Source organism: Ammospiza caudacuta, chromosome 1 (genome assembly GCF_027887145.1).
Source record: "Ammospiza caudacuta isolate bAmmCau1 chromosome 1, bAmmCau1.pri, whole genome shotgun sequence".
In the NCBI taxonomy this organism is placed as follows: Eukaryota; Metazoa; Chordata; class Aves; order Passeriformes; family Passerellidae; genus Ammospiza; species Ammospiza caudacuta.
The window spans coordinates 59,890,222-59,917,849 of NC_080593.1; the positions used below are offsets into that span (position 1 = coordinate 59,890,222).

The 27,628-nt window shown below is 38.1% G+C and overlaps 1 protein-coding gene across 2 annotated transcripts in view; it reads right to left on the bottom strand.

Annotated features, from left to right (window-relative positions):
- Positions 1–23,862, bottom strand: part of SLC9A3 (solute carrier family 9 member A3) — a 49,758-nt gene extending 25,896 nt beyond the window's left edge. Inside the window, exon 1 of one of the 2 annotated variants that reach the window (XM_058811467.1) lies at positions 23,673–23,862. In XM_058811467.1, the coding sequence (XP_058667450.1) occupies positions 23,673–23,862 (190 nt within the window). The remainder of the gene's footprint in view (positions 1–23,672) is intronic. The other variant, XM_058811476.1, reaches the window with a different exon arrangement.
- Positions 23,863–27,628: the final 3,766 nt, after the last annotated feature.

Genomic DNA, 27,628 nt, shown 5'->3' on the forward strand with positions numbered 1-27,628 from the left:
AACAGCATGGTGTGGTCAAACTGTATAAACTAGCCAATGATTAGAAGGAGGGAAAATTACTGAGCTTCATGAACAAATCTAAAGAGACAGAGAGATGGCACAACCAGACAGAAAAAAACAAACTGTTCAAGGTGACAGAAACACAACTAAGACTGCAAATACATGTGGCAACATATATTTAGAGTGCATTTGATAGGTATCAGATAAAAAGAAAATAAAAAAGCAGAGAGAAGAACAGAGAGAAGTCAAGTCTACAAAGAAAGATGGAACATAAAATAGGAGGAAGAGGCAGAAGTGTTTGATAATAAGTAAGGACGAGTGGTTTAATTTACTTTCTTGGGATTTCTGTAAGCTTGTCCTTCAGTTTATCTTAAGTAATGATGTGCATCAGATGGCCTGAACCCTGGTACTTTGTGAAACTGACCCAATAAATATGGCTTTACTTACATAGCTTTGTGTTGAAAATGTGAGTTACACTTCAGGAAAAAAATTTTAGCAAAATCCACCAAGTTTCTCCTGGTTTGAACATCAACTGTGTTGAAGATGTTACTATGCTAACACAATTTAGCTAAGAACTAGCGTGGACAAAAATCCATCATTATGAATTCCAGACTCTTAAGCCATAGTGGAAGAATCTTTCCAATGACCACGCAGAGATCTTAGACCAGGTTACTTTACTGAGAGAGCATTGTTTTTCTTCCCATCCAAGTATTTGTCCTTGTCAAACATTTACTAGTTACCTTTTAGAGTGTTTTAAGGGCCTCACTGCTAAACTGGCAGCTTTTGCCTTGGCTCCATCTACACAGGCACCATCCATCATTACAGCAGCCCCACAATAATGTGCTTCCTTAAGCTATAGAACCTTCATGGTCTCATCAGAATAGAAAACATAAAAGTGACCACAGCCTCCCTATGCCAGTAATGAGCATGAATGTAGATGTTCCTGAGTGTTTGCAGACAAGACTTGAAAACATGTTGGAACACAGCTAAAAAGTGGGATTAATACAAATGCAATCAGACATGAAAGCAAACTGCATTTAGTGAAGCTGACTTAACCATGCCAGATTTCTATGTCATTGGTGTCCTGTAATGAAGAGATGAATGACACTTCACAGAAACAAACACTGTTTTTTCTGTCAAGTTTCCTCTCTTTGTTATAAAATCCCTTGGGTTTACACTAGAAAAGAAGGAGAGAGAGGAAATTAAATGAAGAAAAATAAACTAGCTACTATTCCATGAATACAAATTGAGGCATTTAGCTTCTCAAAAGTCCTTCCCACTAGTCATTCTTGATTCCTTGAATTTCCAGTCAGTGAATTATCAACTAATTTATCACCTCACAGAGAGGGATTATCCCCTTATCCCTGAAAATGAATGTTGCTGAGCTAGTCTTACTAACCAAAGTCTGTTTTTCCTACTCTTACATTAGCAGATAAGCCATGACTACGAGAAGTTAAAGTTAAAAATTTAAAAGGAACCTGTGAAGAATTTTCAAAACTAGGCATTTGGAAAAAAAACAAAAACAATATCCAGCTAAAATTTCGCATTTTGTAGAATTCTCCCCTTTACAACCAAAACCAGTTTTGAATGCTGGGAAGCCAATCTGATTTTGGTTATAACATTGTCTCCTCCTAAAAGTTGCATTTTCCCAGTGAATCAGCTCTGTCTTATCTGTCTTGGTCCCCTTTAACTCCAATTCACTGACTATCTGTGCCAGATTTTAATACTATCAGCAATAAATTCTTCTACTCTGTTATTTTAAGAATGCAGGCCATGGGCAGGAAAGTTATTGCATGAATGGGGTCTAGAGAAGCCTCTTTTCATTTTTGTATATGGCCCAAGCAAAATCTGAAAAATCAGACTGTATTTGGTTTAAGATAATTGCCTAGCTAACTCTTCAGGCAGATAGCATACTATATGATTAACAGAAATATGTCTATAAGCATAGAAATAAATAAAAAGAAAATACCACAACTGATGAAATTCAATAAAATAGCTTTGGACTGAGATGCAATTGGAACTTAGATTAACGTTTGAGCTCATATTTGCACCTACACAGATTGATATTTTTTTTCTGGCTATGTGTAAAAAATATATTTAATCAAGCTTGTACATTATGAGTAGTTATTCCATTTGTGGAATTTGATAGAGATAGGTTAATTCCAAATTCATTCCTTAACGTTTATTTTTGTAATTCATTATTCTGAAGCAACTTCTCTGATATATTCTGAGAGTATTACAAACTCACACAGTGATAGCACTTCTGTTTTATAAAGTTTGCCTTTACTTGTCTAAAAGAGATCCAAAAACTGTCCCAAAAAATTAATAGTGTCCCTATGACAAAGTAGAACTGGAAGCTTTAATTACACCTAAATGTCTAGAATGACTAGGTGTTTCACCTGGCTGAGGAGGAAAATATAATCTGGCAAGGTTTGTAAACTCCTAATGGACAAAGAGTTTAGTTTGATTCTGATGTGAAAGAAGTTTCAGCTATCAGGAAGGAGAATAGCATGCAGTGCTGCTCAAATAAAGTGCTCTGTTACAGACCCAGAGATGAAATTGTCTACTTTCACCGCTGTTAATATATTTTAATGAGGGAAAGGGTAAAGGAAGAACACCTGTAGACAGTTCATGGCATAAAAGAAATAACTGTGCACAAGACAATTTTGTGATCAACAAATTTTAACATTTAACTTTTTAACATTTAGCATCTGGAATTCTTCTACCTATGTCTAGATACAGCATTAAAGAAAAAGTTAAACAACTGCCTCACTTCCAGTACATGCTACACCTGGTTTGAAAGTGAGTTGGACTGGCTACTGGGTAAACTGGGTTTAAATTCAAGCTGAGTGTCATCAAATTAGAAGCTTTCTACAAAATTAAGAAACAGTTGCACAGTATAAACATCCTGTGATTTTTTTTCAGATGCTTCCTTTGAGATCCAGGAAAAGGGCCTGTGGCATTTAAGCTATCTGATGAGAAAGACAAAACAAATTAGCAATCTGTTATGTGGTGGCTGGAACCACTTTCTTTTGACACAAAGAATAAAACATAGTTAAAGAAGCAAATTGACATTTATTGCCTTTTATAAATGCATTAACTTAGATTAAATCCTTCAGTGGAATTTATAGCATTCAGTGAATTATCTCTTGCTTTCTAAGGCCATCTGTGACTGGTTTGGAAGATGTGATCTAACAGAATAAGCTTTTTCTCCCTTAAAGAAATGAAGTCAGGAAGACTGGTTAAAAGAAAGAAAAAATTAATTTAAACAAAATAAAGAAGAGATACCGTACAACTCATCTTCAAGTTGTAATGTTTGTAGACACGTAAAAAGTTTTCTGAAGTAGGGTTTTCACTTCTTTTTTTAAATTATCTCTAACAAAACCTATTTTTAATCAATACTGATTTTTTCTTATCAAAGGAAATGTTTTAATTTAGCTAGAGCTAGGATGTTTTTTGTATTATTGCCAGCCAAAATTAAAAATTCAAGATAGATTTGCAACCTTTTGAAAATACACCACTGCAAAAACAAAAATCTAAAAGTACCTATTTAAAATACTGATCAATTTCAGGATTTATGCAGTCATTTCAAATGAATAATTACATTTCTATTAAATTTGATAGTGTAAATTCAAGTCTCTGAAAATAGTGAAATTATTTTTGCAGCTAGTATTACTGTTCCAGTGAATCACAAACCTACCACACGTGTACAGTACACTATGTGTCATCCAGAGAAATCAAGAACTGACCTATAATAGTGATGATAATTCTCTGATTATTTTTTTCCATGTATCTTCGGATAAAATCCAAGGACACATAAAATAATTCAGAAAATTAAAATATGATCAGCCTCTCATAGTTTCCATAGTTTCTGTGAAAGCATAGATATGAATCCACAAACATTTCTAAGCTCCTCCTATCAGGGTTAGTGGCAGGCATGAGGTCTCCCATATGCATTTTTAGTAGTGGTTCAAATATGCACTGACACTCCCTTATTAGCCTGTTTTCCAGTTTTGACTCTTTATTTTCACTTATTAAGTTGAAGTTAACATACTTCATCAAGCCATGGGTGCTTCTAATTCGAGCTCCAAGACTTGATTCTCTGCAGCTGGTGAAAACCCTTGCCATTGACCAAAGTGAGAGCAAAACACAGCAAGCTCCTTAGCACTTCTTTACTTTTCAGAGATGCAAATAACTGGATCTCCAAGGCAGCACACAATAAGATTTTTCTTAATAGCACAAGAAACTTCTTAAGACATGGCATAATAATTTACACAGAAGAATATTCTGCCCAAAGAGAACTCTTCCCTCTAAATATCTTCCAGTAGTTGGAAACTGACCGGCAAGCATGAAATTTTTGTATCTTACCTTATGTACCTGTTCACATTCTCCTTAGCATTATAAAGGAATTCAATTCAAAAACTTTTAAGTTCTACCATTTTTGCAATTTTTCAGTGGTGCCTTCTGCAGATATATGTTATTATTTAACACCAAAAAAACCCAAAAAAACAAACAAAAAAAAAAATCCCAAAAAATATTTAAAAAACTCCTATAGCATACCTGGAGAAAAATCTGGTTTATCTTGCCTGTATAATAGCTTAAAGTATAGTCAAATACCAGTTTGTGACCTAAATTGTATCAACTCTAGCTGGTCATAATATAGTTCAAAAGAATCCATTGCTATTATGTTGGTCCACCAGACTAAGACATGGCCAAACCCTCTAAAATATAATATACAGTATACCTTTTCAAGAAAGGACCATTTTGCTTCTCCCATGTCTAAAAGTCATGGATCCCTGGGCATGCTCTTGCTCCCTAGCCCCACACTTTAGTTGCAGCCACATAGTGGGTCACAGCTCAGACCGACCAGCTGCATCTGCCGCACCAAGAAAGAAGCAGCAGTGCTGTAGAAATACATACAGCCAATACACACCCCTGCAAGAGATTGCAGCATTCATGGTGTAGGAACTGTGTGTAGATGCTGGGATAGCGACAATTGTGTATTTTCTATGTTTGTTTGGTTTTTTTTGTTTTTTTTAGTCTGCAAACTCCTTTAACAGACTAATGTAGATTAGATTAGATTAGATTAGATTAGATTAGATTAGATTAGATTAGATTAGATTAGATTAGATTAGATTAGATTAGATTAGATTGTTTGGAGATTGGTTCTCATTAAAGTAGGAGCCCTGACATCTAAAAAGCAGCTGAGCACTCACTGTTCTAAAATTACTTCTCACTCTTGGTTTACCAAGAATCTCATATAATCACTGAGTTTAATTAGCTTCCTCTGGTGTGTGCTGTGGTCCTCTCATGACACTGAGGGCAGTGTATGTCATGCACATCACCTCATCCAGTCTAATAGTGAATTTTTCTTATAAATGGACAGCACAAAATCCTTAGCAAACTTCCCCATAGCAACAGTTTAGAAAATTGCTTAACAATAATGACCATTTTTGGTTTCATTTTTAATCATGTTGGCAGTTTCTAAAAGTAGTTCTCGTCAATACTACTTTCGTTTCTGTTTATTGGGCAATTTTATTTATACTACCAATTTAATCTCAAATTTCTCCAGAAGTTTTGCTGATAAATCTAATCTCTACTTACTCTACTCTTTACTAAGAGAAGGTTTTTGGTACCATTTCCTGTTTAAGAAGTTTTACTTGTTTATAATTCTCCTATCTTTTATTATGACTCCCTTTACTTCTCAAGAGTCATACCCACCTACTAGTTCCGCAATAAACTTCCTGCACATGCTATACATGATTTCTTTATAATCTCAGGTCTTCAATTTTCTGTTCTATCCTTGTAATTTTTGTTCTTTTCACAGTTTTGCATCCTTCAGTGCATTGACCTCAGTTGTACTGGATCTTTTTGTTAACATATCCTACACGATCCTAAACTTGACTTCCCGAGTTTCCTACTTTAGCAAACATAGCATTTATTACCTACATAGTCATAGGCACACCTTTCAAGTAATCACAGCTGCTTATGTAGCCTGCACAGAGTATCTGGGAATTCTCATTAAGAACCAAATACTAGAAGGGCTATTTGGCTGTTCATCCAGACCTTCATTGCCACACCATCATATTTATTGATCCTCATCTCAGAGGATTATTGCCCCAGCTAAGTCTGCGTGAAGGTATACCACCAGCCCTTATCACATTCTGATGAGACTTCATTCTGATTTCTAGCCTGAACTTGTTCACAGGTATTTTATGTTCCTTTTCTTTTGCAGAAGTGATATCAATTTTCTTAACTGGCTGGTTTTCCCTAATATTAATTCCTTAATTTCCTCTTATATAAGCAGAGAAAAACCCATGTTTTGTTGCTTGTCTTTGATTTTTGAAAGTAAACCACTGCTTTTCAGTCTTCAGTTCTGTCTATTTCAATCTGAGTTCACCTCTGTGGATTCAGAGCCATCAGAAATATAGATTGCCTTCTGCATGAGTCATAGTAGAAGCGGGTCAAACAGCATTAATAATTTCCTATTACAATCTATAGTTCAGTTACATCCTGGGTTCTTTATGACACTGGTGACTCACAGTCACCTTGTATTCACTTTGTACAGATGTACCTCTCTTCCCATTCTCATGTCAATTCCTGTCATGGCCTCTGAGTCAAACTGCCCTTTCTATTACTGTATTGCATACCTTCCCCTAGTATCCGAACTATATATTTTTTCCCTGTACAATAGTCAGATCTACATGAATACTGATAATGTCTGCAGAAATGAGTAATCAGAAAGCTTCAGTAGGAACGCCCACATCTGTGTAGTGGTAAATCTAAAAAAGAGCAAAACCAATGCCCTGCATAACAACTGTCCAAAAACTAAATTCTAGTGACTTCCTGTGGCTGAAAAATAATCCTCTTGTAGTTTCATACTTTTATCTCATCTTTTCTTTATCTACACGAAAACTATTTTACCCTGTTTTATTTGTAGATGAATTTAGATTTAAATTAAAGAAAAAATATCTTTCATTGTGTTTTAAGAGTGGTTCAGTGGAAGTAAAGATTCAAAGCATTAGGGAATTGCGTTTCTAGTTTGTCCAGGAAGTGTTTGGGCAGACTTGTCAGAACTGAAGCTGATCATTATTATTCTATATTTGCCTTTCTAATCTTTATCAACAAAGTGTGCTCAGTTCTTTTTTCCCTGCTCAAAGGACTGATAGCCTATTTTATAGTCTTTTGGATTCTGTTCTGTGGACCTTGCAATAACAAAGCAAGTGTTGTGAATTGATGTTGCCATTTTGAATTGTTTATATACAACAGACAAAAATCTCTTAAGAAAACAGATTTTAAGGATTTCTTGTATCAACAGTCCATAGACAGACATGAAATTATTTTATTAATCAATACTTTATGCTTTTACCCAATCTAGAAAAAAATGAGAGATTTATTGAAAAAAAATTCAAGCTATTTTATATCTGAAGAAACTCAGAGATGTAATATACTTATATTGTACAAGAGGTAAAATCCACTTTTAGTATTGGATCTTGGTACTGCCTTAAAATATAGTACATGAGCATGTCTATTAATATGATTTATACTTAATCTTGGACATATTTTTCCTAAGCAAGGCACAAAAGTCCTTCATATGGAAGGACTCATTTGAGTTTGGTTTAATCCAGCTCAAGAAACCTTGTTTTATTTGTCGCACATGTAATGGTCACCATTTACAAAGTGCACAGCATTGTAATGAGCTAATTAAGGAGGAAATTTTAGGTAGCTGGTCTCTGTAGGTGAACAATTAACAAAATATCCTAGCAATTAAAAATGTAACCAACATACAGGTCAAGGTTCCCAGGTGATAGGTCATAACATAGTAAGATAGCCTTAAGCTAAACTCAAAGAAGTGTGTGAGTAAGCAACTATTACCTCTATAAGCACTTAGAACATAATGAAGTTTAAGCAGCCAGGCACAATTTATCATAATTATGCTAAATAGTTCTTATTTGAAGGGGCAGTCCCACTGCAGTGCAAGTGTGGTAGCATTTGGCCCTTATGGAACTGAATCACACTGAAAAAAAATGGGAACAGTCAAAAATAATATTTCAAAATGAGAGCAAAGTACACATTAGAAACACCTTGAAGTATAGTAGAGGATATAAAACAGGACAGTAAAAGAATCATAAAACTGCTTCACTTGCTATGTAAAGGTATTATAATTAAACTGCAATACATTGCAGCTGCTCCAGCTTTAAAATAGTCTTCAAAGCTTCACTGAAAGTTATTGACAGACAGTGGAAGCATTGTTTTAGTTTTAAAATACCAAACTATTTTCCAGCAACATGGGTTAAATAAAGAAATGCCAAGAGCTGAGTTTCACACTATGAATTTTGATTTTTTTTTCCTTTCAACCTTCATTTTAATATGATAAATTAATTGAAACTAAGACATCCTCATGGGAATGTTTTGGCATCCGCTCATAAAGATAAAAAACTGCACGGAAATGGGTTACTAGTAATATAGGAACCAGTTGTTCTGTTGTATAATAAATTGTGTAAGGATGTACCAAAGCCTGAATAAAAACCAGAATTAGTTCTCCCTGATTGAGGTCTACAGTAAATGAAGAAAAAGAAGATGAGGAAGAAATCATTTAATGAATACCAATAGTAGGCTGAAACTCTGTAAATGTCCTTATATGGTAGGGACTTTGTCTTCCCCTGTACTGCTTCCAGCAAGGCATAGTAAGGATTGTTGCTGCTAGGAAGGGCATGAGGGACATAATTAAACCCTAAGGGCTAGAGCAAATAGCTATGAAGGCTGATGCAAGTCATGGGGTAGGAAAGTACTTTTTTTCAGGCAATGGCAGACTGGCTTGCTTCCTGCCCCTTACATTCCACCCCAGCAAGATTTTAATTAATACAAGTGGAATGGCATGGAATTACAGTGGAAGTATTCCTGATTACAGCAGTAAATTAAATGAGCATTATGGTATTCAAATTCCCTAGTGATGCCCACAGACAAAATAAAAAAAAAAAAAACAATGAAGCAAACACATATGTCAAGTAGCTCTTGCTTAAAACTGAAAATATGGTTTGAGAGAATTAACAAAACATGCCAGGCTATTTTCCATTGAAATTAAATACTACTGCACGCCCTGAAAAGCTTCAAAGTTTTGCCAGTCATATGTTGGAGGAGAGTCTCCAGCAGCTTGATAAGAGAAAAGTTTCATGGTGGACTACAACTCCTATACATAACTTCAGAAACTCAAATATACTGTTTATATGCACCAGAAATTTGGTCATTTCAGATTTTCTAGGTGAGATTTTTAACCAAAAAGTTAGAAATACTTTTAAGATAAACACTCCCTATTGACATAAGTTGTCCAGAATGACAACAGATGAAGTCTCTTCCCAAGCTCAACACAATTCAGCAGTGCGCACTCACAGCCTAGAAATCCACTTGTATCCCAGGCTGCATCCAGAGCAGCGTGGACAGCAGGACAAGGGAGGACATTCTGCCCCTCCACTCTGCTATGGTGAGACCCCACCTGGAGTTCTGCATCCAGCTGTGAGGTCCCTGGCAGAGGAAAGGGCATGGATCTGCTGTAACAAGTTCAGAGCAGGCAACAAAGTTGATCACAGGACTGGAGAACCTCTGCTATGAAGACAGAATGGGACACTTGGAGTTGTTCAGCCTGGAGAAGAGAAGGCTCCAGGAAGACCTCATAGCAACCTTACAGTAGCTAAAGGGGGACTGCAAGAAGGCTGGAGAGGGACTTTTCCCATGGACACACAGTGAAAGGCCAAGGGGAAAATGGCCTTAAACCAAAGGAGGGTAGATACTAGGAAGAAACTCTTTGGTGTAAGGATGGGGAGGCACTGGAACAGGTTTCCAGAGAGGTTGTGGACTCCCAATGCCTGGAGGTGTTCAAGACCAGGCTGGATGCAGTTGTGGGCAACCTGGTCTAGGGGAAGATGTGTTTGCCCACACAGGAGACCTGGGACAAGATGATCTTTAAGGTCCCTTCCAACCCAAACTATTCTATGATTCCACGATTCTCTAATTTATTAGGGCTTTGGAAATATCTTTGTAGAGCTTTGAAATGGTTTATGATCCCAGAGCTTTTTCAGAAAATGGAGAAGCAAGTAAAAACTTTAGTCTTTAAGAATGCTCTAGACATAATGTGTCACTTACCTGTTTCTCCATGTACTATTATGGAGAATACATGATGGAATTTACTTCATGACCAAATAGCTCTTTTAACATTACTAGCACTAGTCAGAAAGAATATGGTAGATAACTGAGCAAGGTGATCAGTGGGAAAGAAAGAGGAAACAATTCTCATGTTACAAGAGTTACACAGTACTCTGTCTATTAAGAAAACACCATTTTCACCAATCAAGTCTGTAAGTTTCTGGGTTAGTCAACAGAAAACAGAAAATCTGACCTGCTTTGTTATTGAATGCACTCATTCCTGCCCGTAAGGAAGTAAATTTGCTCAGAAATCCAGATATGTGATTTATTTTCCCTTGGACTTAAGAGCAAGATGCATTTTAATTTATATCACTCTGATTTTATCCTGCAAATGGCTCTGAGATATTGCTATCATTCAATATGCTTTAGCTTGACTTTTGATTTTTGTCCCTACAGTTTCTCCAGTTAAGTAACACGTTAACTTTCATACCTTCATTATCTCATTTAAGAGGTGATGTACGTGATGGTAGCAGAAGAAGGAACTGTAGTTTAATTAGGGTCCTTGTACTGCAAAATTTAGTACCTGGAAAATAAGCTTTGATGCTTTGAAATGCAGTAGGAAGGTGGTAAGACAGCTGGTTTTTTCAACCATGCATTTGTGTTTTGTAGTGCATGTGCAGGCAAAATGAGAAAGGACAGTGTGCAAAAAGAAGTTCGCAAGGCGATTAGTTTAACATTACTTTCCACATTTGAGAAATAAAAAGGAAAGGAACAAAACAACTGGCTAAAGCTGTATTTGAAAGCTAGCTCACAACTCAAATATTTTGGGTACTTAAGATGACTGTGTATTACAAGGAAAAAGAAAGGTAGAAACCAGAGACAAATCCCTTCCTTAGTAAAAAAAATCCCAGAATGCCACATACCTAGACTAAGCATGATTCTATTGTATGATATATAGTAAAAAGTCATATCAACATTGTAAAATATAGTTTCATTGTAAAATATAGTTAGATCCCTTCCAACATGGGAAAGATTTTGCATATATTCCCAAAAATGTCTGTGCAGAAATTAAACTTTGGGAGCAGTAAGAATTCAGTATGAAACAAATATTACTAAACTATCCACAGTAGTGCCTCTTTTTTACTTTTATTACCACATATATAAGAATTAAACTTCAGTTGAATCCTAAAGTAGTTACAATTTGAAGAGACATTTGAAGGTCATCTACTCCAATCCCCCTGCAATGAGCAAAGACATCTTCAACTAGACCAGATTGCTCAAAGACCCATCCAACCTGGCTTTGAATATTTCCAGAGACTGAGCATCTATCACCTCTCTGGGTAATCTACTCCACTGTTTCACCACCCTAGTAATTTCTTCCTTCTATGTATCCTGAATCTTTTAGTTAATAACCACTAGTCCTAGTCCTATCCCAGCAGGCCCTGCTAAAAATTCTGCCCCAGTCTTTGTTTTAGGCACCCTTTAAGTACCGAGAGACAACAATGAGGTGTCCCCAGAGCCTTCTCTTCTCAAACAACCTGAATGCTCTCAGCTTGTCTTAATAGGAGAGGTGCTCTCACCTTCTGGTCTTCTGGGTGTCTTCCTCAGGACCTGCTCCAACAGGTCCCTTTCCTTCCTGTGCTGAGGACCCCAGAGCTGGACACAGTACTCCAGGCAGGCTCTCACCAGAGCAAAGCAGCAGAGGGAGAATTGCCCCACTTTGACCTGGCTGGCCAGGCAGCTTTTGATGCAGCCCAGGAAGCAACAATAAAATAAAGCAAGGAGCAATACCAATGCCAGAGCAGTAAAAGAAAAACAGTCATTGATTCTTACATTATCGTCCACTCCTCACAGAAAGCCCTTGTCAATACCCTGACTCCCCTCTGCCTCACAACCCAGCCCAGAGTGGGAACCCTCCCAACCTCCCCAGAAAATGACTTAAGGGATACAGAATCACCTCCTTGCTATGCCTCTCCTGGCTGCTGCAAAAATTAATCCTGTCCTGGCTGGATCTAGGATTCTGTGTTTTAGGCACTAAAACAGAAACCTTACCATTGGCAGTAGTACTTCTTCATCTCCCTATAATCAGAAAGCATTTATCACATGATGGCATATCGACAAGATTCTACTGACTTTCAACACATTGGGGTCCTCCAAAATGCAACAGATAACACATGCTGGAGCAGGCAGCAAGAGGAAAATGTAAGACCATTCTCCTTTACATTTGCATGGATCTTTCCTGACACAAGCACTTCAGTACCGCCACAGAAGTTGAATTTCCACTTGCAGTGGCAGATTTATCTTGGACTGCTTTTAATCTTTACTCATAAATCACAATAAACAGAAGGAAACTTCATACTTCCTCCTGCCGTTTTTACATCCTCATACTTTCAAACACCAAACAGCATTATTCAAGTGAACATGCCTTAAAAATTATGATTTTTAGTAAGATCAACTGTGCAGTGTTCCTTAAGAACGGCTAAAGAATTAAGATGCCTTATTGAGTGCTCGAAAGTAATAATTTTGGTTCAAAAAAAATTTAGCTTATCCCTTAATTATAATTTTCTTCAGTACAAGTATTCAAGACATGAGAACAACATATTCTTCTGTTTACTGAAAGGCTAGGGTACATAAGGTTCAAATAAGATTAATGTATTGTGCACTAAGGAATTGCTGCTCTCCTTAAGTCCACGGTAAATGTGAGTCCTTTTTTTTAACCTCATGTAAATTGTAATAACCTCACCCTTAAATCAGAGAATGTCTGAAAATTGAATTAATTTGAGCAGAGGAGGGGGAAAGTGAATTACAAAATCTTACTTTTCACTGACTTCAGTGATATATCTATCATACTAAAAAAAAAATTGAATTTTCTTAATTTATATTCTTCATTTCTAACAAAAAATTTTGGAGGATTGACTTTTTTTCTAAATTTTGTCACAGAGAAAGTAATAAAACCCGCCTTCCTTTTCCAGGCATTTCTATTGCATAACAAAGTGTAAGTTTTCACTGGTACAAGTTTCAGACTCTATTAAAGATGCTACACAGCCACTTAGATATCTGGCCTGAGTGGGACACTAACCTATCTTTTATTCTTGCTTTGGATCATAAGACTTTGCTCCATGCAGCAATTGGCAGATCCAGCTTCAAATATCCCAGAAGATTTATAGAATTTCAGGGAGCAGGTGGAAAAGTGGCTCCCTCATTTGAAAGAATACTTAGCATGACAGCGAACTGAAAAAAAAATTATATTCAGTAATTTGATGCCTATTCATCTTCTCTAAGAAATGTTGCCTGTACAGTAGATACACTGTATTCCATAGGATAACATGGAGAGCTACTGGATGAGTCCTCTTGAGGATAGATTGCCCAAGAGCAAAAGCAATCTCCTTGAAGCTCTGTAGAGCAAAGTTCCAAAAATCTTACATTGCTAACTCATGATAAGACATTATGATTAACAGAAGTCTTGATAGAATCTGTCAGGCAGTAGTTTATGACAAAATCCTTTCAATGAATAGAAAATATTTTAACAGAAAGCCTTTAATGACAGCCAAATGCTTTTCTTTGTGATACCAAAGCAACAGAAATTGAGAAATTAATTAATACATTTATTTGTTTGTTAGGCTTTGAATGTAAATATGGAGATTCCTTCTGCAGTTTTTCTTGTTCTTTCACAATCTAATTCCAATGTTTTTATGCTTATGTAACAGCACCCTCATCTGTAGCTTCCATTCTGCCCTTCATCTCATACCTTTTATCGTACTTTTTCATTCTTGATTAGGGCACTGCTCAGTTCAAAAGTGTTCATTTTTTTAGACATAGACTATCTTTCTCAGTTCATTACACCAGAAAGATTGTGCATGCAACTTCAAATACTTTTTTGCCTATAAAGTTATTTGTGATTTCTTTTCTACATGACTTCTATGGTAGCAAGTGAAACAATGGAGAAGCATGAGAATAAACACAGCATTTAAGCAGTAGTTCTACTTAGAAAAAAAGTATTCTCCACACTATTCTCCACTAATGGTCATCCACAGCAGCTTATCTGACCAACTGAGTCCAAAATATCTTTATCTACGATTCAATAATGCTTCTCGACAAAATACCAGTTCAATAGTTGCAATGTCCTCCTATCCAGAGTCAGAGTTTTCACAGTGCTTTGTGAAGTTAAATGAAGTTAGCTAAATGAGTATAATTTCTGGAAGGAATAGAAGACCATTATGGCCATAATTTAGGGTCCTTTTTTTAGAAGGACAAAGGCAGTCTTCTTGAGAAAAGCCCATTATAAATGGACAAACTGAGACAAAGTTGCAAACTGCCAGTGCTCCAAGTCGAAGATGCAGAAGTAATAGCTGCATAAGTACGGAGAGCCACAGAGGTGTGCTTTTCTGGCATACAGCTTGTGTGCAGGAAAGGGATTAGTAGGAAACGGTACGCTACAAACACCACCTCTGAGTTTACACATGTTCCTGCTGACTCATTTAGCTGCTGCTAGAGCTTGGTACTACCGGTGAACAGATCTCACTGCACGTTCCCATCAAGTAATAATGATAATTCTCATTAGAATATAAATTTATCCTGGGGAAAGGCTTGGCTAAAACAAGAGATGAAACTCACAGTGTTTCAGGTAAGAGAAGGCAGAAGGGTGAGTGATATATGAATGAAAGCCATTCATAACAGAAAATTGAAGCCACTCTAATCAGAGAGCACCTATCTTAGAGGAGAGATAAACTATTCTGGTACTTTGTCATTCCTTTATTGAATTCATGATGGCATGATCATGTGGCTACTATATGACCACATTGTATTCCTCTCTTCTCTGTAGTGTGCAATTTTGTGCTAACCAAAGTGTACCAACTGCATACACAAATGTTGCTTTCTTTGACCAGGTAAGATGCAGATGAAGGCCTATCCATGTATGACCATTGCAAATCCAAGGTTCTGCAGATCTGACAGAGTAACTAATTCGGCAAACAGACTCATGAGGGACAAGAAATTTCCCAGGAGTCAGCATGGCTCACTACATGAAAGTGCTTGACCAACCTGTTAAAGTGATGCACATGGAAGATGAGGGGAGAGAAGTGCCTGACGAGTTTCTAATGAGCCGTCACTAAGGCCTTTGACGCTGCCTCCCAGAACAGCCTCAGGCTGTTGCTGTAGGGGTTGGATGGGCCGCTCTGGGATGGATTGAAAACTGGATGAATGGACAGACCTTGAGGGTGGTGATCAGTGGTGCAAAGTATAGTCGGAGGCTGGTAACTACCAGTGAACCCCGGGGGGTCTGAACTGAGTCCAGTCCTGTTTAACATCTTCATTAATGGTCTGAACGATGTGGCAGAGAGCAATTCAGCTATTTGGCTGACGACACAAATTTGGAGGAGTAGCTGATAGGCCAGAGGGACCTTGACAGGCTGGAGAAATGAGCTGACAGGAACCTTGTATAGAGTTTGGCAAAGAGAAGTGCAGTCCTGTAACTGATGAGGAGCAACCCTCCACACCAGTATATGTCGGGGGCCACCCAGCTGCAGAGCAGCTTGGCAGAGGTGTGAGGGTGGCCAAATACTGGCAGAGGCTGCCCTGAAGGGTTGTTGTAAATAATCAAAAGCTGTCTGGACATGATCATGGCAATGAGCTGTAGGTCACCCTGGGTGAGCTGGAGCATAGGACCAGGTTGCACCTTCCAACCTCAACAAGCCTATGACACTATTATTTTATGATTCTGTGAACTCCATAGGAGACTCAGTATCAAACGGTTTTCCCCCAGTTCACTACTGTCCCGAATTCATTCCGAGGGCTAAATAGGATGGAATAGCTTAGAGGCAGAATTATTTCAACAGAAAATCTGGGTATTTAATTCAAACCAGGTCTTAGAGCACTTTAAACTCTAGACTGTGCACAGACAGAAGAGCAAGAATTCAAAAACTGCTTCAGTCATTCTAGAATGAATATTTTAACCACTTAAGCCACTAAGTAGCATTTATTAACTGAATTTCCTAAGCATATATCTAAGCTGCCAAGGTCTGAAAATTTACATCTAGATATTCACCAGTTTGGTATTTCACTGAAGTAGGATTGTAATATCGCCAAACTATATCTATATTTAGTTTTATGTAAGATCACATAACAACTCTACCTCCATTAACAGTACAACTGTTAATGTATCATTAACATAACATTAACATAAAGCTATCTTATAATAACTGGTATCACCTAGTCCCTGGAATATTATTATATCACCAAACCATCAGTTTACAATCTATTTGCACCTGGGAGATTTTCATTGTGGAATCTCACTGTCTCAAGACCTTTATCGGTTTCTTAATATTTAATATTTTCCTCAAAGCTTAACTTATGAAACTGGCTGAATCCATAAAGATACTAGTTCAAACTTCCCCCCCCCCATTTTTAAAAAGCAGAAATAACCATAACCATATGTTTTTGAAAAATCAGTCTACAATCTACACTGAAATTTTTCTTCCCTGGTATGTGACTACTGCTATTTTACAATTGGCTTTGGCAAAAACCAAGGCATTTTTTCTTTCAACAGATAAACGTAGAACTTCTCTCCTAGACACATTTTAATGAATCCAGAATTACTGCTTCTATTTTCGTTTAATGGAAGGAGAAAACCCTCCAGATCCAGCTACTTAAAACCCCTGTTATTGTGCAGGTCTTTCAGAATACCTTCCAGTTTTCTTCTTCCATGAATGAACTTAAAATATTCGTGTCTTAATTAAGTGTTTCCACTTCATGTCCTGCATTCCATCTTGGTCAGCTCTTCCTTGTCAGCCTGTAGTTTCAGTATTTATGACTTCACAGTGCTTTACATAGCAGCCAATTGGGTATCAAGTCATTCCTTCCACAGGGGTAAATACTCTGCAAATTGCTTTACAAAAGGAAACAAAGTATTGCAACACAGCAAATCCACCATGCTCTGTGGTTTACCAAGACATTTTTAATGGTGTCTAGTTTTAAAGGCTTGCCACTTGTCAACAAACCAAATAACAATTAAAGACTCTAGTTGTTCAGGCCATTAGCCTAACTTCATTGCTGCAGGGAGGAGAGAAAAATCAGAGACATTTTGCTGAAAGAAAAAAGAATACTCAGATAAGAAATATTCTTTTTTTACTTGGGACTCAACATTTCATCTTGGAACAGAGTGAGACATATGATACAGAAGAACTAAATAATACACTAGCCCGTTAATTCAGAGCAATTAAATCTCAGGTAAATAGGAGTGGGAACTCTTTCAGTTGGATTCCAAACATTTCTTAAAGTAAACTTGTGGTAAAACTACTGATTTTGACAGGCTTCTGGTTGTACGTGTCAAACAAAGTAATAATTCAGGATTTCCAGTACCAGCTTCCCTACTAAGCATCGTTAACACACAAAGGTCCACAAGAAACAAAGGGGGACCTCAGAACCTTTCCCTTGAAGAACAAGTGTACACCTCCTCTATACACCCAGAAGGTTTTTCTGCTTGGTCTTATTCCTTGTGGGGCTGTGGTCTGCTGCATTACCACAGAAGAGATTTACAGTTGCTTCGGGGGTTTGTAGATCACTCTTGGTAATAAGTGGCTTGAGCTCCGAAGACAGTAAATCAATGGTTTCAACAAACCTAAGACCACAGTATTAAAAGGATTCCATTGTTCTGCAGAGAACGCTGAGCACTTTGCACACAGGTGCCTGAAAGTAATTGATGGCAGAGATCCTTCCTTAGGTATGCATGCCTGAACTGTATTCAATTCAGGGCCATTCTCAAAATGCCATTGTTTTCTTATGTAATTCACACAAGTTGCCATTGTACATTTGCTATTTGCCTGGGCATGTAATCTGAATCTTGTCAAATTATACTATCCTGATATCTTCTTCCCTGCTCTAAATAATTAAGACTTGAGACTTGTGAGACTTGGAGGGGGAGGGGGAAGAAGATAGATGTGTGTTACAGGGAGACAGGAAGTAGAGGAAAATTATGAATAAGGCACAAGACTAAAATGGAATTTAAATGTGGGAATAGGCAGTCAGTTAAAAATATGGCTCACACATTATCACTTAAATATATGGCTCACACGATTGTTCCTAGCATTGGAAAGGCAAAGCAATTATTCAGTTTTGGAAATATTCTTTTCAGATGCCTAAAACTTATAAAATGTTAGATATAAAAGGTAATTCTTTTAAAAGATAAGAGATTTTACAGTACTTAACATTCTTAGTTCACAGGTATTTTAAACAGCACGTTGGAAAAGAAAATACAGCATCATACAAAAATGAAGACACTGCAGATATGAAACAATTGCCAGCACAATTTTATAGTGTTTCTGTGACTATCTGGGGAGAAAATGCATATGCCTCTGTTCTAAGTGTGCTAACATGTTTCAGCTTCTACTGACTTCACAATAAAGGTAAAAGAAGCATTTTCCCCTTCTTATCTTTGTCAGAACATGGGGGAAGACAGCTAACTCCAGACTTCTTAAGTCACAATGTAAAGACTTTTTCCATATTATCATTTGCTAATGAAGGCAACTTTTAACAAGATCTACAATCATGAGGAGGTTTTAAACTTTGCAGGATCTGGTGATATCATCACCTTTGAATCTCTGACTCCATTTTCAGTCAAATACACTCAGTAAAATTCTGCTAAGCACCCTTCAACATTTTTTCCAACTATGTCATTTACTGAAGAACTGCCAACAGAAGAGCTAGTCTCACATTGTTTTTATTTTATTAAAACAATACCCTAAATCACTTTCTCTACATAACTGACACTTTTCAGTAGCTAGAGTGCCAGGAGGAGAAACTTTGGAGTCAAATGGGCTTTTGTTATGACAGTTTGCTTTGGAAGGAGGGTTATTGATTTCTTCAAAGAAAATATTGCCTCAGGAGTCTAAGTTAGATGGGTGGTTAGACCTGCCTTTCACTGTTCCTTCCCCAGCCCATCCCTAACATGCTTAAAATTCTCCACAGCAATTGTTTGTGTTAACAAAATATTCTAAAGTGCTCCTTTCTCAGGGTAGTTTGAGACAATGTGAAGGAGCCCAGGCATGCAGCAACTAGACTGTTTGTGGGGAGCCATATCTCTAAGCTTAGAGATGCATTGTGCTCTAAAGCTCGAGGTTCTCCTGGGGTCTCAAGAGCTGATGGACTCAACAAGTCCATCTGACACAGTGTCTTCACCAGCCTTCTCCTATGTGTTTGCTCACTGTTATTGAATCATTTCTTCCCCCTCCTACAAAGCACTGTGGCATTCCTGAGGACAGATTTACCAGCTGCCCTGGATTCAAATTTCACTCCCACTTTTTAATTTCTTATATAAAAGCCTTCAGAATTTGTATGCAACTACACAGAAATTAAGGGGGAAAAAACAGCTTTTGTGGCATTCTTAGACTCAGCATAACCTATACCAACAAAAATGGTTGGCAAGAGGTTTGACTAAGATAATGAAAAGGCTGTGTATCCTTCCTCATTCCTGTTCATAGTCACTTACTCTCCCACTATTTCTTCCAGTTGCTTATCTGCATACACTGAGCAAACCCAGGGGGCCAGACAGACAGAAAGGCTGCTTTGAAGGGCTTTTTTTTTTACTTTGGAACAATTACCTAATCTTCTGTAAAAATGTTGAAAAAATGTTATAAAAATATTAGAGTACAGAAAGGAATTTAAACTGCAAGAAGGAATTTCACGATTTCCCCAATATAAACTCCAGTGAAGATATAAATACAATCTCTCTGTGTTTCCTAGGATTCTGAACAAGGTAGAAACATGTATTGCATATCCCTCAAGTAGAAAGCATACTTTTTTTTTTGCATTGACATGGTCTGAGAAATACCATCACAAAATTGTATACAATGTTCAGTGTTAAAAAAATTCTTCTCAGCCATTTTTAACTTCTGAGCTCATTATTCCTTCCCTTCTTCTACTTCCAAAGTTTTCTAATCTTCCACCTGTTCCTACCTCTTTCTGTGGAGACTTTCCTGCTGAAATATTTTGTGTCTTCTATGCATCTATTTATTCAAAGTTTATTTCCAAGAGTTATCAATGACAGACATATAAGAAGAAGAGCACATGGCCAAGTGAGCTTGGAAAGAATGTGAGAGTCTGGTCAGCGTACAGTGTCTTCTATCTTAAACTAGAACTATACTGTGTGAGTATGTTGTTTAAAAATGGTACATCCTTTACCTACAGCAGGAAATATTTGTACTGTCTGTAGCTAAAAATGCACACATGTGTGCATTTGGAGGTTATTCTTTTTCAGTGGTATTGATTATTTCTTCTGGAGCATTGAGATAACCAGGACGTGGACTCCTGAAATCCACTAGGAGGGTCCTCAGCTGTACCTCATGTACTTCTTCATGTAGATAAGATGATTTTCTGGCTTAGATTTACAAATGTAAGTAGTTTATTGGCCCTATCCCACAAAGATACTCCTCTGTAGTGATAAGACAGCCTACCAAAAGAAGAAATAAAGATCATTAGCCAAAACAGAACATTGTGAACCTTAAGAATGTTTCATGTGAAGTGGAAGAATGAAAAGTTGGAGTATCTCAGATGAAGAGGGTCAAACTAAATAAATTGGAATATGTTAAGCAGTAGACCAAGATGCATCAGAAGTTTCATGGAAGGCACATATTTTTTTATTTTCTATAATGCATGAAAGCCAATTGTATGAAGATTCTTTTCCACATTTTCATTTGGAGCAATATTTAGAGTTAACCAGTAACTAGACCAAACTAAAACTAAAAAAGCAGTTTCCTTTTCCAAAAGCCCAAAGCACTAGTCACTTCCTCATGTATTGGGATACTTATGAGAGTTAACACACAGTAGTTTATGTTGCAGAATACCTTGTACACAATATGAACATCAAGCCCCAGAAAATCTGCAAAAATCTCCTAATACAAAATACTTCCCCCAGTCATATAATATCATGAACTGAAACTTGTTTTTTTACTAAAACCCTGAAATTCCACACAAATAAAACAAAACAAATCTAAAAAAACACCGAAAGCAACAAAAATCCAAATAAGCACTAAACCAGTAATGCTATTCCAATCCAAAAGAAAGCGAAGTATTCTCATACACCTTTATCCCCAGGTACCAACTGCAATTCCTAGAACACTTTCTGCTGACCCAATTGTCTATCACCCATCAGTAAAATAACTCCCAATCCCTGTAGCCATGGAGAAGAGAGCTTGCATGTGTAAGAACAGCTCCTTCCCTGCTGAAAAACCCACAGCAAAACCAGCACTTTCACTCCACTACAACTGACCTGCTTCAGGTAGCAAAGAAACCTAAGGATAGATGTTCTGTATTTTCTTTCTCGGTTCTTTTCTGTCTGCTTTTTGAATATGTAAACTTTCTTTGATGCAGCACAGGACTTTTGCAATTCAAAATTTTCTCATAGATTTCTGACCCGTTTTCCAGAACCCTTGACACACAAAGGCAGACAGAAGGCTGAAAAGTTATTTTTTTTCCGTTCCCTTTCTCACAGACTTATATGAACACCTTCACAATTTCTTCATTAAGAACAGATTTCTTCATGTGTTGAACAGTGAGTGTACATTCTTGCTTTTGTCTGTGTTATTTGTAACTGATGGAGAAAGCAGAGACACTCACAGGCTCTCAGGGGACTACAGCAGTTATCCACTGCTTCTCCAGAAATTATGTCCAGAGAAGTATAGGATCAAAAATACAAATGTGAAGAGAGAAACATACAAAGCTTGAGAGCTCTGGGGAAGAAAAGTGATGGAGTCAATGATAGGTATGATCTACTAATAAGTGACATGCTCTGTGCAGCTATGAAAGAAGTACAAAGAATTTAAAAACAGAATCAGCACCACTCGGCTCCTGACAGTAAGTGCTTTATCAAGAGTTTATATCAAGGACTTCATGGTAAAATGGCTCATATTAAACTCAACTAATCTCAATCCAGGCAATTGCAATTTAAATATAGTACAATCTAACTGTCCTGTTCTTGGGTTCAGTGGCTTTAGACACAAACTGATATGGTTGTGCACCACTAATATTACACTGTACAACTGGGCCACATGTACAGAACAGCAAAGCCTAAATAGCACAAGGCCTTAATAACTGTACTTACTTAGAAGACTATCTCAAAAAGAAGGTTCAAACAAGCAGCCTGTTTATTACTTTGTTCAGTACAATTTTATAGGTACTCAGTGTTGTCAGTTATTTTCTGTATATGGTTTCCCCAGCTTTTTAATTGCTATAACTCATCAATAAAAGTAGATTAAAACAAAATTGTCTGTTATGTAAACTGTGATGTAGCAACTCTCTGAAGACAAACTATTTGCATAGTGTAGTCAAACAGGTTCAAAGAAAGGTATTTAGTTATATATATATATGGTTAATCAAGTAAAAGCTAAGATGCAAATACTGCTGGAAAATTATGTACAATATCACCCCAACCTCTAACACACTCCTTTTTAAAATACTTTATTGGAGTTTGGAGACAGCATTTTCCATCCAGGTCTTAATATGCTTCTCTTATGTGCTGGACAGAATATACTCAAGTATACCTTTTTACATCTTTCATTCTCTGCGGCATGAAAAATCTATGGGATGTGATTCTGGTATACCAAATTAGTATTAACAGTACAAGTCCAGAAAATCTTCAGTAGGATTTTCAGCTGACCTTGTGAGAGGAGACTGATTATAGAAAATATTTATTTTAAATTAAAATGGTATTTACAGTGTCAGCCAAACTGGAGGTGTGTTTTTAGGCAAAAAGTCTGAAAGTAATAGCCTTAATAAAGTAAAATGCATTCTAATTAAACATTGACTTTTCTCGTTCCGCAAACTGCATTATTGGTACAAGATCGCTTTTGGAAAAAGTCACAAAGTTCAGAACACAAGAGTTGGAGCATTCATATAAATTCACTTAAACTACACCGAAGTTAGGCTAAGTCCTGGCTTTTCACTTGTTCCAATTTCTTGAAGAAAATTCTGGGTGGTCTAAAGCTTGTATTTTTTTCAGCTACATGAGATGGTCTGATAATATGTGTTGCCTTTCTCTATAAACGATGCTCTTTCACTAATCCAGCAATGCACTTCAAAGCAGAAAACGCTAAGTTCATATGTGCAGTTTGCACTGGTTAGTTTTGATATTACGAGCTGATTTAGTTAACAATCATAGGCAGGAGAAGAGCATATCATAAAGTGCGATAGATAGAGTGTAAGCAGTAAGACCCGATTTTTGTTTCACTTTTGCAAAAAAGTTTTTCCTGGGAGCAAGGGGAATGCAAGGTCTCAAGGAATTGAAAGGGTTTTCAAGGAGTCAGATGCAGAAGCCACAGTCGTGGTCGGTGAAAATGAACCAGGTAACCCTTCGAGGCTGGTGAAAATCACACTGCTAAGCACTGCGTAGGGCAGTATTATGAAATCAGGACAGACTGCAGTAAACCCCCTGAAAACGGGTCAGCGGACCTATGATAAGCTTTCTTCATTTACGTTGGGTGGGAGAAGGGCAAGGGGGGAGGGAAAGGCAGAGGACATGTATTAATATGTAACTCCAGACTCACCGATTTTGGCCAAGCTGGCCACAAGTATCCAGAGTGCAATGATATACGGCTCCTTGACGTGATCCCATTTGAAAGAGACGATGGCAAAGCTTTCGTTGCTATTTTTATGGCTTTCCGAGCTTCTCTGTCCCAGCACCGCTGGGAGAGCCATCAGCCCCAGGAGAAGCGCCACTCCAGATACCGGCCTCATCTTCAAGCCACACAACAAAATCCTGCTTCCCCTTCCCGGAGAGATCCCGCCTCTCCGGAGGTCCTTGGGGGCGAGGTCCTTGTCCCTGCGCCCGACGGCTCAGGACGGCGGGACAGCGGCGCGCGCGGCCGAGGGCGGCAGGGTCCCCTCCTGTCCCCTCCTGTCCCGTCCCGCACCGGCTGCCCCAGGCGTCGCCTCGCGCGGGGTGGCAAAGGACGGGTCAGAGGCTCCGCGCTCACGCAGATGCTTCGAGCTGGGGTCCCGCTGCTCGCCCGCACCTGCCTTTATCAGGCTGTTCCCGATCGGGCGGAGGCGGAGCCTCCCGCCGCTCCTGCAGAGGCTGCCGTGTGGGGATGGGGACGGCGATGCCCTGACTGACGGAGCACCCGGGGGTCGGCGGGCAGCTCCGCAGGCTCTGGCCTGTGTCCGTGCGGCCCTGGGCTGCTGGGCAGCGAACAGCAGCGGCCCGGAGCTGCTGGCGCTCGGAGCCGGCGCTGGGAGCGCTCCCGCGGGTAATGTCCTAGGGGAGTCCGGCGTCCGTGCCCGCACCGGAGCCGTGTGCGCGGGACATCCACAGGTCTCCGTTCGGGCGCTCTGGATGCTTTTGTATCGGCCTCCCACCCTCAGCCTCGCTCTCCCGACAGGTTGTCACAGAGGAAACGCACTCTTTTGCGCTTCTCAGCCTCGAGTCCCCTTCTGAGCTCGATCGAGCTCATCGAGGGCACAGCAGCACGTTCCTCAGACCAGCTTTTCCTTCTGTCCACCAGAGAGCACCTCTTCCCACGGTGCTCCGGGAAAGGACAGCAGCGTGCAACATTCGGCTTTCCACTTAGGTCTGCTTATAGCTGCTTGTTAAGATGTACTGTATTAAAAAAGCTATGTGGCTTGGTTTACTTTTTTTTTTTTTTTTTTTTTTTTTTTTTTTTTTTTTTTTTTGCTTACACCGTGAGAGCTTTTAGGAGATTCTACTCTCTCCCTAAAGCCTGTTAGCCTGTTTGCTATCTTGCGTGGTTCATGATATCACGGGACCATGGTGCTGCAGGCAGGCGGACCCATGATAATCATCACCTTGCAGTAAAAGGACAGCAAAGCATCCTGTTCCCGATGGGCAGAGCTGAGGGCGCCCTTCCACACGCCTCAGCAACAGCAGCAGCAACTCCACTCTTGTGTGCTCCAAAACAATCTGTGTGCAGTCCGCTCCTTCTGTGATTTTCTGCAGAAAAACACTACCTTTTTGTTTTCCTAACATAACAGCTGGTTTTATTAGAGGTAAAAAATGAACAGGACTCCTTTAAAATTATTGGAAGACAAAGAAATTATTTTTTATTATTTCAATCACTAAGGAGAAAACCCACACACTTTTTCATAGTCATCTGTCCTGCACAGACACTCCATAAATAAATTAGCTGGTTAATTAAATCTATAAATTTCCATGGCATGTTATTGTCATTATTACCTCAAAGCAAGTGCAGGCCCCAAATTGGACCAACTGTCTTCAAACAATGAAACATCTTGCAGACTTTCTTTCCTTCTTCATTATTTAAGTGAAAGGGAATTATGTGGGAAGTTTTTTAAGAGGGAGCAAATCTGAAGACAGAATTGGCAACTCTTTTTTGGAAGCATGACAGACAGCAAAATATGTCCACATTCAGTAAATGTTGTAGACAAAGACCTGAAGAATTCTTCAGTATCTAACAACAAATTCTATCTACATTTTTTATCTTTTTCAGAGCATGACTTGGGCACTCAAATGTTGTTTAGAATTTGCTCCTAAGTTCTGTGAATGTTCTACAGGTGGCTGTAGCCAATGCCTAAGTAACATTTTTGTGGATAGCCAGTTGAGAGAGAAAACTGTAGCTGGAATTAGGTAGCTGCTGATCATCCATGTAAACTGTTGCTGAGCCCCGTGGAGAGTATTAGTTCCTAGCCATGAACATGAATTCTGTTTGCTACTATTAGGAGAACCACGAACTTCAGTGGAGACAAGATGTCAGCAGTGTTTTCACTGTCACAACTTATTCCAAGTATGCTCATACCACAATTAAACATTTCAGCTGCAGCTAATGAAAGGGTACCAGTGCTGCCAGTGTTCCATCTTATATTCATGATTTTTCCCAAATCTAATTCCAAAAAATGCTGACTGATTAGAAAGAACCATGTTGTCCAGATGGTTATTATTAAATGTGTCTTAGATCAAGAATACCTGCAGCAGGGCTAGAAAAATGGGAAAGCCTTCTCCAGTAGATCCTTTCTAGATATAAGCAAAGGCTTGGAGGAGCACCAGTTAAGATCACACCTCTGATTGCCTGTAGACAATGTTCTGCCCATGGCAACAGTAACCAAAGTTACATGCCAATTCTGAGTTTGCTGGTGGAAGAAAACAGTATTAAGGAAAAAAAGTTGTCAGTACCATCTTGTAAAAACAAGGTTTAAAACACTGTTAAAATGCCAACACTGTATTTCTTTTAACAACAAGAAGTTAATAGTTCAAAGTGCACTTGTGACTGCTTGGAATTTTTTTAAGTTGACAGGGTATCAAATGACTGTAGATATCAGGGAATTGTGGTGTGATTCATTAATATTTCAGCAGGACACAGAGAGGACAGAAGAAGGGACTGACAATCGTGAATTTCCTATAGGTACACAAATACATGTACAATAAACCAAGAATCCACTGAGTATACATGAGTTCATGTACAAAATATGTATTTGTACAAGAATACAGTTGCATATATGCATTTATTATCAGAGTCCATTTTCCTGTATGTTCTTTATGGAAGCCCTTACATTGTTTCCAATAACCGACTCTGTATCAGTAACAAAAACCATTGGTTGAGTATCCTGCTTGCAATAAAGATATCATATCACACAACAGCTGATGCTTCCTGACTTCCAGAAAGACTGCAGAAGGAAAATTTCTACTTACGGAAGAAATAATGATGTTGTGTCCTGAGCCTTCTTTTTTTTTTTTTGGCAATTGACTGAACTCCAGCATTGTAATTTCTGGAAATATCATGTACACAATGGCTTAAACAAAATAATTATGAGTATCTTAGTATAATTGTTATACAAGTATCTTATATAACCTTCACATGACCTGTGTCCTGTAAAGATTACTTCTCGGCAATTTTTTCAAAGCTGAGGTAAAAGATGATTTCAGTTAAAAAAACTCTAAAATTGTATCAGTTTTCTCCAAAAAGCACACATAGTATTTCAGTTATGCTAATTTTGATGTAAAAGCTACAATTAACTTTTAATATTAACATTTGCCAAAAATCTACTTAAGGTGATATGAAATTGAGAAGCACATCTCTGTCAAACTGAGAAATCTCATGAAACGAAAACTAAATTAATAAATAGCAAATATTTGGCAAGTGAAGTGTGAAAAATCTCCTGATGCAACATAAACTATCATAAATCACTTATTATCACTCCCGTCTTTCCTCAAGGAAATGCACTTTTTTTAATATGAATATCTATTACTATGTAAGCAGGTAAAGATTTGAATGGAATACAGTTCCAGTATATAATTTTATGCCATAATGCCAACTGTATACAAAGTTAAATAGAACAATAATTATTGTGAATGGAATTGCATCAATAAAACAGCACAATTTGGTGAAAATTAATGTAGATGAATGGAGAACCACACAAATTTATAGTGAATGTACTTGATTCAACAGCTGACATTTTGCCAACCACTCTCCAAGTGAAATGAGTGCCGCTGTGCAAGTGTATGCTGCAAGGAGTTGGACAAATACTGTTG